Below are 10852 nucleotides of genomic sequence, written 5' to 3'. Positions count from 1 at the left end.
TTTCCGCTCTCGCGGCCAGTCTCGCGGTTACTCGAGGTGGTTTCAACAGTTTCAAGCGGTGGTCGCATTGGTCGCGGTGGCAGCAGTGGCAGCGGTGGTCTCGCACGAGACGGAAGAAACATCAAAACCCAAGCGTTTTGGGCTCCGGGCCGGGCCGCCGGGCTACTCTGGACCACTCTGGACCAGAGGCGTCGTGTGTGCGCAATCCCTGGCGAGCGAGTTCGCTTCCGAACGCTCCGAGGATGCCATCGCTCTCGTCTCGCCAAACCTCGCCGACCGCGACCGCACCAACTGAACCTCGCGGCCGAAAAGCTCCGGCCTAGCCAGGAACGGCACCGAGGTAGGCCGGTCGTGGGTAGGAGCTGCTCGTTCTGCGGCAGTGCTCGGTGAAAGGCGGTGGCGCCTTTCACGGAGGCGTAGACGGGCTTCACTGGCGTTACACGAGAGTGAAACAAGAAACCAAGCAACAAGCAAAAGAAACGAAGGAGTGACCAAGCAAGAAACCGCCAGGCACGGCGGCTCCATGGCTCCTCATCGTCCTTCTTGTGTAACTTTTTTTTTGTTTTGTTTCAACGGCATGAAGAAGGCACGCGCGCACAGACTGAGATGTGAAAGCGGGGGCGACTCATAACTCGCAGAGCTCTTTTAACTCGTTGACTCGCGCGCCGCCGAACGGCGGCCAACCCTGCCGCCTTCCACGTTCATTCGCGCGCACTCCTTTGAAATGCGAAATGTGTGTTTGCTTCGGCATTAAAACAAAGCAAGCGAAGTTCACTTCTCCCTTCTCCTCTTGCGCTTGGCTCCGACGCTTGTTTTTTTTTTTTTTTTTTTGTACTGTGATTTTACGTGCAAGTCCGCCTTTTACTTGGTCCTTGTTCCGATGCTTGTTTTCTTTGTTATATGTTTTGCATTCAAGTGGGTTAGGGTTACAAGCAAGCTAGCCGATGCCCGCTAATTTCCTTTGACTTTAGTCTCTGCATACTTCCTTTCACCTTGCGATGGACCGCTGCGGACGCTACAAGTCACCCCAAGCCATCCAGCACCGTGAGCGGGCCAGTACACGCACGGCGCGCGTTGCTGCGCCCTAGGGTCACGTGACACTCAGAAGGCACTGGACTGGTTTCGATGGCACTCGTGCTATCTTTTGTGGTCCATCATAAGGCGAAGTAGACTATCGACAGCGCTCTTTTTGCATGACCGAACTGACTAGACCTGCAGAAAGAAAGACGAGGCGCGACCGTTGTTGCGAGGGCCACTGAAAAGGAGAGCTGGATGCTAGCTGCCACTGAGGCTTTGGCTTCCATCGACGCCGGCTGTGCACCCGTCGCCAGAACGCGAACAACCTGACACCGAGGCCAAAGAATGATTCGGTTGGTACCGTCTCCTGCGTGAACCCGCCGCTCGATCAGCGCGAAGAGGAAGATTACAAGAAAAAAATAGATCGAGTCATGGCATCGTGGAAGACATTTTTCGATATTAGTCGGGAAGGAAACAAACAAGCTGCACGCTGCAAGGTGTGCAGCGAAACTATACACGGTGCAGTCGGCGTATCATCGAACTTTATTCGCCATCTGAAGAGGAAGCACGACAACGAGTACGCGAAAGTTGGAAAAGGGCAGGCGAACCAGCCAAAAATAACTTCCGCCTTCAGCGCTGGGTGCAGCTCTGTACCGGCTCACCGAAAAGCTGCGCTTGATGAAGCCCTATTCAATATGATATGCATTGACATGGAGCCGTTTCGTATTGTAGAACGAGAAGGGTTCAAGCAATTTGTATCGGTGAGTTTTACATATAGTTCTTCGTAACCTTGCATGAGAGTAATTGATTTGTGTTTGTTCAAATTCAGGTCGCTGTTTTGGGCTACAAGTTGCCGTCTCGTGACGACCTGCGAGAGAAGTTGCTACCCTCGAAGGTGTCTGCTCTTCAAAGCAAAATATCGGCCTCTTTGTCGGGAGCAGAGCACGTGTGCATTTCTCTCGACGTGTGGACGTCTCCGACTATGGAAGGCTACCTAGGAGTCGAAGCCACATTCGTCGACAATGACTTTACGGCTCACACATTCCTCCTTACCTTCACTCGACTGACGGGCAGCCACACAGCTGCTCGCATTCGTTCTGAGTATGACGCAGCGCTTGTCCAGTGGAACATATCAGACAAGGTAAAATATGAAATCTTTGTTACAATTTTGTGTTGACTAACAATACCAATTTGAATTTTCAGGTGCTTCTTGTGGTAACAGATAATGCATCATCAATGATAAAGGCCTTTGCTTTTCCTGGTTGGGGAACGGAAGCAGACGAAGACGCTGACATCCTCGGCGAGCGCCCGGAGAGCTTAGCCAAGGAGCTTTTAAGCGAATTTCATAAGCTGGAGCAATTCCGATTTGGTTGCGCCGCCCACAATCTGCAGCTTGCCGTAAAGGACTCTATCCGGCAGGTATGTTATATTCTACCGCTCTGACTTTATTTATTTTTACGTAGGTTGTACATTATCTTTTGTGGTTACGCTTTTTGTGACCGGCTCTATCGAAATTAGTTGTCCGCCTTTGAACTACACTTAGTGTAAAGTCGATCACTAAACTATCGATCGTTATATATAATCTTAAATTGTTTTCTTGAAACCATGAACGTAAGGCATTGCGTGTTGCTCTTTGTCATTTTTTTCTCAATCTTTTTTTCCCTCGATTTTAGGATTCAAAAGCTGAGGAAGTAATACAGAAATACGGCACCATCGTAGCTTCAATACGTAAGAGTACTGCCGACACAGAAACTGTGATGAATGTGGCGGCGTGCACCTAGAAGCCCACAACACAACGAGGTGGAACTCGCAGCTGGGAATGATGAGAAAGCTCGCTAGCACTTTTGCCGATCACTCAGAACTTGCCGACACGTTGCACGCGTGCAAGAAAACAAAACTCTCAACGTACGAACTCAGGCTCATCACGGACTTGATAGAGCTGCTTTCACCAGTAGAGGAGGCATCTGAACTCCTCCAGAAGAGGCATGAAACGGCCGGACTGCTGCTTCCAGCATTGAGAAACATTGACGTTTCCATCGCTGGAATCCTCAGCAAAGCCACATTTCTTTGTAGAGATATGGCTAATGGCTTAAAAGCAAGCATTCAGAAGCGCTTCGCCGGCGCGTGGAGTGACTCGATTTTTTTAATGGCTACACTCCTAGACCCAAGATTCAAGTCGTCTTGGTGCCCAGCCGCAACCGCTGAGGAGATGCATTCTGCTGTGCTTGGAAGGGGGCCCCTCTTGCTAGGTCATGGCAGCACTAGCAGCGTCCCGACTGTAGACCCCGAGGTGCGTTCAGGCAAACTGATGTTCAAGAGCATCAGGCAAAGTGAAAATACCCACTAAGCGAATCAGCCCGGGTCTATTGGAGGAGAGGTTTCACTCTACCTTGCAGAAGGCACTTGTGGAGACGCGATTACACCTCTTAAGTTTTGGAAAGCCAACGCTGCCCGTTTTCCCCTGCTCGCACGGGTTGCAAGAGCAGTGTTTTCAGTGAATGCTACGTCAGCTGACGTAGAACGCGTATTTTCGACGGCGTCGCTCATAATGACAGCGAAGCGAAACCGGCTGTCTAGTACCTCGTTCGAACAACTGATGTTTATGAAGAGGAACGTATAGTTCGGTAGGGATTACACGGCGTGAATCGTAGACTTGGTGTTTTATAACGAATCGGCTAGCAGCTTTGAAATTCGTTTATCGTTTAATTGTGAAGGAGAACAAAATAAAGTTTTCTTGGCAGATTTTGTTCAGCTGCCTCTAAGCTACTTACGCATAGTTTCCTCGTTCGTGCAAGAAGACTGTTTGGCTTTATTTATTTATTTGTTTTAACGGGTCTGCACTCATATAAGGGTTTTGTCACGCCATGCGTTGTGAGGAATGCCGTCATCATAAACCTTGCACAGCGCTCGCTTCAATAGACTGATCTCACCAGCCAGTTTTGCTACGGCACCACTGCCGCGATGCATCAAGAAAGTTCAGTCTTTCTGTATGTACGACGACAACCCTGCTGCTGGTCTGCGATGGCAGAGCAGGACAGGGCGTAATTCGTGCACTGTCCCCTGCCTTCTCTGGAGTAAGGTCAAAGCAGTGCATCGGATGCGAGGGACGCTTAATGAGCTCGATCTATTAGTGTTGCAGTATTCTGCTGCGGTGAAGCCGTAAGGATCGGCACATTTGCACGCCTTGCAAAATTCGAATTCCAAACGTAAGTACGTACCTAAAACTGGCCACGCGAAGGCCGTTTCGCAAGAAGTTTTATGCCAAATCTTTTTAGAGCTCAACACGGAGATGGTGAAATATAAAAAAAAAGAAAGAAGTAAATACGGCGGCCGTGTATTTTCTATGTCCTGTATCAGCCTCTTCATTGATTCCCCACTGGTTTGCAGGCTCGCTTCCGGGTAACTTGCTCAGCGCATAAGCGCTAAGAACGCTTAAGTAGAGGTTGCAAGGAGCAAAAAGCCGCGGAACGTAATAATTTGACGAGATATATAAACGATGGCCACCTGAAAGCAAGCTCGCGAAGCAGTGTGCAAACGACGAAGATCCATTAGAGGGCAAAGAAAATGCGAGGCCGCCGTTTTTGCCCTGTTTTTAACCACTTCACCACCTATAAGATCTCTCTCTCTCACGCTCTCTTAAAAAAAAAAAATAAAGCATTTTGTGAAACTGCGTTCGCGCACCCAGTTTGAGGTATGTTCTATTGGAATTCGAATTTTGCAAGGCGTACCAAATGGTCCTTACGACATCACCCGGTACATACAACCCCATTCGCGTTAAAGCTAGGTACTTCGGTCACCGCGAAACACCGGCAACTGAGAGCTCGCGGAATGCACCTTGAATGACCTTGCAATACCTCGGACGCGTACGCAGAAAAGTGTGTTAGCTCATGTCCGAATAATGATCAAGATGATCAACAAATGACAACTAATAAACCAATAACGTCCATATAATGAACGAACCACAATGAACAAACATATATTTGAGCCCAGCACACGTTTTTTATATTGAATGCCTGAAAAACAGTTAAAGAATTGAATTGAATATGATAGGAAATATCGAGATTCGTAAAGCAAGCGTGAACTTGTGTGTTTTAAAACAGGTTGCGTGACATGGCCAATACGGTCTTTCGTGCTGCGCTATAGAGGATGCACTTTGTCAGAGGATGTGATCTTGCCGCTGTGCATGGAGTCGCTTCGAGCAGCGTACTAGCCGTGTTGCTGTGCACGTATTTGAAGAATAGAGTAATATAGCTTATTTTTGGCGCGACGCACGAACTGGATATTTGTATGGTCTTATCAAACAAACACGCTGGCCAGACATATCCTAAAAATCAAATGCAAAAAAAAAAAAAGATGAATAGTGGATTTAAGTATTGCTGTTTGTTGCGAGCCAATTGGTCGCGAGACCGATGTCTAAAGGTCCGTTCACACTCTTGCGACCGAGTACGACCGAGAGAGACCAGACCGGTTTTAAGCCTCTTCTGAAGTCTTAGGACCAGCTGCGCTGCAGCGCATCCGGTCTCTCGCGGTCTTACTCAGTTGCATATGTGTGAGCGGCGCTTTAAACAAGCATCGACATATCAAGGGGCTTTTTCGATGTTCGCAGTATAATGTAAACAAACACTTTGTGCCACCAGCGCTTTTAAGGTAATTACGTTTTGTGTTTTTTTTTTTTCAATTGTTTATGCGTTTGATAATGCCAGCAGTACGCTGCTCATGTCGGCAACACAATGTAGCTGTCAAGTGCCAGTTTTTACGTTTAGGAATTAGAGGAATGGAATGGAACGATTCAGCCATTCCAGGAGTGGGAATGGGCCCAGTGTTCCCATTCCTAGGAGTTGAAAGGAATGGAATTATCGAAAACTCTAATTCCCCGGAATGGAATGGGAATGGAATGGGGGTGCCCATTCCGCAACACTGATACACACAGATCAGACGCGCACGCACTCAAAGTTGGTCCACAATTCCTGCGTCCCCGACGTGTTTTTGTATCGCTTTCAAAACGATACACTGATACCGCCAAGAGTTCCCCGCCCAGGATTTTGGTGACATTAAATAGTCTACTTCTTGTATACTGTATATATCCCTGTCTTGCGGCGCATTTTCTCAAAAGTGGTCTATGGTCCAGCAGTTGCAGCGTTGTTCTAGTGTCTTCTCGTTGGGTGCTGTATTTCACGCATGCACACAAAAGATGCTAATAATGAAGCTAAATAATCGTACTTTTCAATTATTGGACTAATTTTATTGGACTAATTGTATCCACAAACCAATCCGACCATGCACTAAACTTTTTAAATTTTTTTTATACGTGGTGCAAAGTAATCCCGCCCCATATTTTTATGGCGTCAGGAACGAAGCAGCATACGAAGAGTGCCCTTCAAACGACAATAATAATAATTATTAAAAACTGCCGGATCTCCGCTAGAGACTCCAAGGCACAGTGGAGTAGTCGTCACGATAAAAAATTTAAAGAAACAAAATAAATAGCCTAACGGTCGTCGGCTGCGTCATAAGGCCTCGCCAAGTGCGGAGTAAAACGGTCTTGGCATACGGTATGGATTGTGCATTCGTTATTTTCTTTTCTTTTCTGCGACGTCAAATTCTGACGCCACGACTCTCTACCTCCTCCGTTCCAACGCGTTGTTTGTTATTAATTTAACAAATCAGCTTCAAATAAGGGTCGTGGAACCCTGTAGAGTAAGAAAAAGAACAAAAAGGAATATTCCGAGCAGCAAGAGCAGCTCCTCTCATCAAAGAAGACGCCGTCCGAAACTCCAACGGCTCCCTTCTTATTTTTTTTTTTTTTAAGTTTTATTCACTTTGTTACTTCATTTTGTTGTTGGGTTCGACTGCGCCCTTCTTTGTGACGATGCCGTCCGTAAACATACGTTTAACTTTTTTTTTTGTTTTTTGTTTTTTTTGTCACGCGATGGTGTGGTCCGACCGATCAACCAATGAGTTTGTTAGAATTGTGTCACGAGGTATAAAATGGCGGATGAAATAAATATAAGAAATGCAAAGAAGCGCGCAGTTCCCCCTGGGCGCTTTATTGGTTTTATTCTTCCGGAGGCGAGCATCGCAGTGCCATGGCGTTCAACTTGTGCCGTCTTCTTGGCGCCATGAAAGACCCTCTTGAAGCAATTAATTTGCTTTAGCGCGTTGGCCTGCTCCTGGCTTCTGGGTTTTCGTGCGTGTCCAGAGTGCGAAGCTGCGATGACAAGCTGCAAGTCCGCGCTAGATCTGCGGATGGCTACAGGGGGGGGGGGGGGGGGGGGGGGGGGGGGGTTGGTGTGTGGATGATTTGCGAGGTGGCCAAGAGGAAGCCGGTGTCAAAGTTCAGTGCCAGGGCGATGTCTCGCTACGGAGCGGTTCCCTTTTCGAAGGATCGCACGCACCTGACGCTTCTCCAACTCATAAAAATCATCCTCCGGATGCCAGAACCTACCGTGCGCCGTCATTCAGCGGGAGGCTGATATCGCAAGTAAGACAATAACTGATTGGGCGAGCCTTTGTCGGTAGGTTGAGGTAAATGCCGTCTTTAAGCATTCAGACATGATTGGTGGCGAAGGCGTGACTGTAGAACTAGACGAGAGTATGTTCGGTCGGCACAAGTACCATCGCGGGTATTTAAGGCCTGGCCAGTGGGTTTTCGGCGGTGTGGCGCGTTGCAGCGGGTGCTGCTTTTTTGTTCCCGTGGAGACCAGTGACGCTAAAACCCTGCAAGGGCTAATAGCCGAGTGGGTAGGCCCTGAAACAAGAATAATCACTGATTGTTGGGCTGACTATCGCAAGCTTGCAGATGACGCTCGCTTCACGCACCTCACCGTCAAGCAACTTTGTCGACGCGAACACTGGTGCGCACACCAATACGGTGGATTGCACCTGGGCCCTCGTCAAAAACTCTCTTCCATCTGGACGGCGCGAGAGCCACTATCTCACTGGTCACCTTGCAAAGTTCATGTTTTGGAGGAGAGACAAGGCGCGCGGAAACACTGATAGATTCCAGTCGTTCGTCGCCGCGGCCGCCAAAATCTAGAGCCCCGACGCAGACACGGCGAGGATTCTGACGGCCCCGCTGACTTCGAGGAATCCGCTGCGCTGAGCCCGTCACCCGCCTGCATGCATAAAGACGACTTATGCGCCAACCGCTCGTCAAGTGCTCGTTACGTCAGTTATAGGTTCTGGTAGCGGTCTAAACGGTCCTTTCCAGGGCCCCCATATTTTGCAAACGGAGCTGTGTTTTGAATGCGGCACCCCGTGTCTCTGTAAAAAGTTCACAGGAAAGACCCAGCAAAGGTATCTGGTCCCCAACTTGGATATCGGGTGTTATGATTCAAATAAAAATTGTTCTTGCTTATTTCGCGCCTTTGAACCCAATAAATTCCGCAGTTGCAGTCGTCCCGCAGTTCTGTTGCTCGCCCATTCGTCGTCGGCATGGCTCAGCTTCGTCGTCTTTGCTAGCGGCGCACCGGCGGAGCCGGCCTTTGATCCGAACAAATGCCGCCGTTGGATTGGATTGGATTGGAGCCTGCGGCTCTTCCCTTTGTATCGGGTGATCAACAGTAACGGATACTGGATCTAGCCTCTCGCGCCTCCCGCGACTTCCGCTTCCGCTTGATGTTCCGCTGATCGCAGTCGTCCCGCGGTGTTGTTGCTTGCTCGATCGCCGTCGGCGTGTCTCAGCTTCGTCGTCTTTGCCAACGGCGCACCGGCGGAGGCGGTTGATCTGACACACCGCGTTCGGCTTTGGCTAGCAGACGGCGTTCGTAAAATGGCGTCAGCTGTTGCTGGCTTCACGCGGCGGTACCGTTCGTGCTTCTATTCATTCGGCGTTCGTTGCCATGGTGACGGCGAGGAAAGCAGACGAACTTTTTGATGCGGAAGAACGCTGCGGCGCAGCGATACCAGGTGCGTTCTAAGGCCCTTCCCGCAAGCTCTTCAATGGGCGGAAGGCGAACAAAAAGAGTTCGAAATAAGGACTTAACCCAGAAGGCTGCATTTCTCCAGCGCCTCATAATTTGACGAGCCTTGCACGAAAAGCATGTTTTTAGACCGGAGTTTGGAGATAGTTTTTTTTACAACAACAGGGGGGTAAAGTTTCAATATCCCCAAGAAGCGCTACTGAAGCGCTAACACGGCGCTACTGAAGCGCTAACAAGGCGCTACTGGAGCGCTACAAAAGCGCTAATCGCGCGCTATGTAGAACTAAGTCACGCGCTAGGAAGCGCCACATGAGCGCTCCTTGGAGCGCTCACGTAGCGCTAACTTAGCGCTCCGCTGTATGTGTGAACAGGCCTTATACCTTCGGCTTCACTCGCACACAAGGTGGAACGATTATATTTATATTTTATAACTTAATATTTTGTCTGGTGTGTGCCTACTTTTTTGTGTTTATTATTGTCGCCTTCGTTTTTACTATCTCTACAAACACGCTCCCTTTCACTCTCTTGGTGTTAACGTTTAGGTTTTTTGTCTTACTTGTACTAAAAATGTCCACTTGTGGGGCTACGGAAACAAATTTTTCGAACCAGCTCAAAACGCTCTTTTACGCTGAAGAAAAGCGCTCTAGTAAAACGCGTTTTTGGACCTCCGCTTTCCAATCCGGCAAAGCAGGGCGCGCATGCGCAGTTTGGCACCCTCAGAGCAGAGCGGAAAATGAAAACGGTTTACTAAAACTCTCTATTACCGCTCATTCACACTGGAAGCGGATCCGCGTTCGCAAAGCGGTTGCGAACGCGGTTGTATAAAGATCCAGTACAATTGCACGCGCACTCGATGACATCAATTCCGCGTCCAATTGCACTGGATCTTTATACAACCGCATTCGCAACCGCTTTGCGAACGCGGATCCGCTTCCAGTGTGAATGAGCGGTTAGTGCGGCACGAATATTCGCGAACCTTATTCTGATGATCTACCCTGCGTGATATGAAGCGAGGCACCTGAAAGAACGATCCCCTGTTTATGCCCGTTTTGTTATTATAAATGTTATGAAAGGGTTTTAAGCGTAAAGCGAATCTTCGGCATTTCAGCGGCTGCCAACCAAGACAGTCTTTTAGAAGACTCGACCTTACAGTATAATCATAATTTCCGGTCACGAATCTCGCTGCTCTGTTCTGAGCCCTTTTAAGGTTGTCACAGAGATACTGTATCTGGGAGTCCCAGAGTACACAAGCATACTCAGGAATGGGCCTCATATTTGTCGAATAGAATGTCTCCATAACTTTGGTAGGGCAGTTTCTAAAGTCGCGTCCAAAAAAAATACAACATACCAGTCACTTTAGCGGTTATTTTGTTAATATGGGACTGCCAAGATAACCACTCTGTAAAGGTTATCCCAAGATATTTTACCTCTGGAGTTACGGTCAGTGAAGTGCCATTCAAGCTGTATGAAAAAAGCAGCGGTTTCTTTTTTTCTTTTGTGAAGCGCACATGATGACATTTATCAATGTTTATATTCATATGCCAACTTTCACGCCAGTCTGAAATACGGTCTATATCCCGTTGCAAAGCAGTGCTACCATCAGAGGTCTGAACTGATCGATATAATCGTCGCCATAAATACGAATACTTAACTCCATGCCCATGGTAATGTCATTAATGAAAATGAGAAATAAAAGGGGACCTAGAACGGATCCCTGCGGGACCCCTGAAGTGACGTCCAGATATGTAGATTTTTTACTGTTTACTACAACGCACTGCTTTCGCTCAGTAATCTCTTAACCACAATAACACATTAACTGGAATATTTAATGAGGATAACTTAAGTAAGATTAATTCGGGTGAAACAGAGTCGAACGATTTTTTTTAAAAACAAGAAAAAGAGAATCTACCTGA

General features: G+C 48.1%; 1 protein-coding gene across 1 annotated transcript; it reads left to right on the top strand.

Annotated features, from left to right (window-relative positions):
* The first annotated feature begins 1712 nt into the window (after positions 1–1712).
* LOC121837058 (E3 SUMO-protein ligase ZBED1-like) lies at positions 1713–3637 on the top strand. The gene is made up of 5 exons (XM_042292435.1): positions 1713–1778; positions 1847–2158; positions 2221–2436; positions 2831–3307; positions 3374–3637. Exons 1-5 carry the CDS (start codon positions 1713–1715, stop codon positions 3635–3637), a joined length of 1335 nt encoding a protein of 444 aa, XP_042148369.1.
* Positions 3638–10852: the final 7215 nt, after the last annotated feature.

This window comes from Ixodes scapularis, unplaced genomic scaffold (assembly GCF_016920785.2).
Source record: "Ixodes scapularis isolate PalLabHiFi unplaced genomic scaffold, ASM1692078v2 PGA_scaffold0__279_contigs__length_252992795, whole genome shotgun sequence".
Lineage (NCBI taxonomy): Eukaryota > Metazoa > Arthropoda > Arachnida > Ixodida > Ixodidae > Ixodes > Ixodes scapularis.
This window is presented reverse-complemented; position numbering and strand designations above follow the sequence as displayed.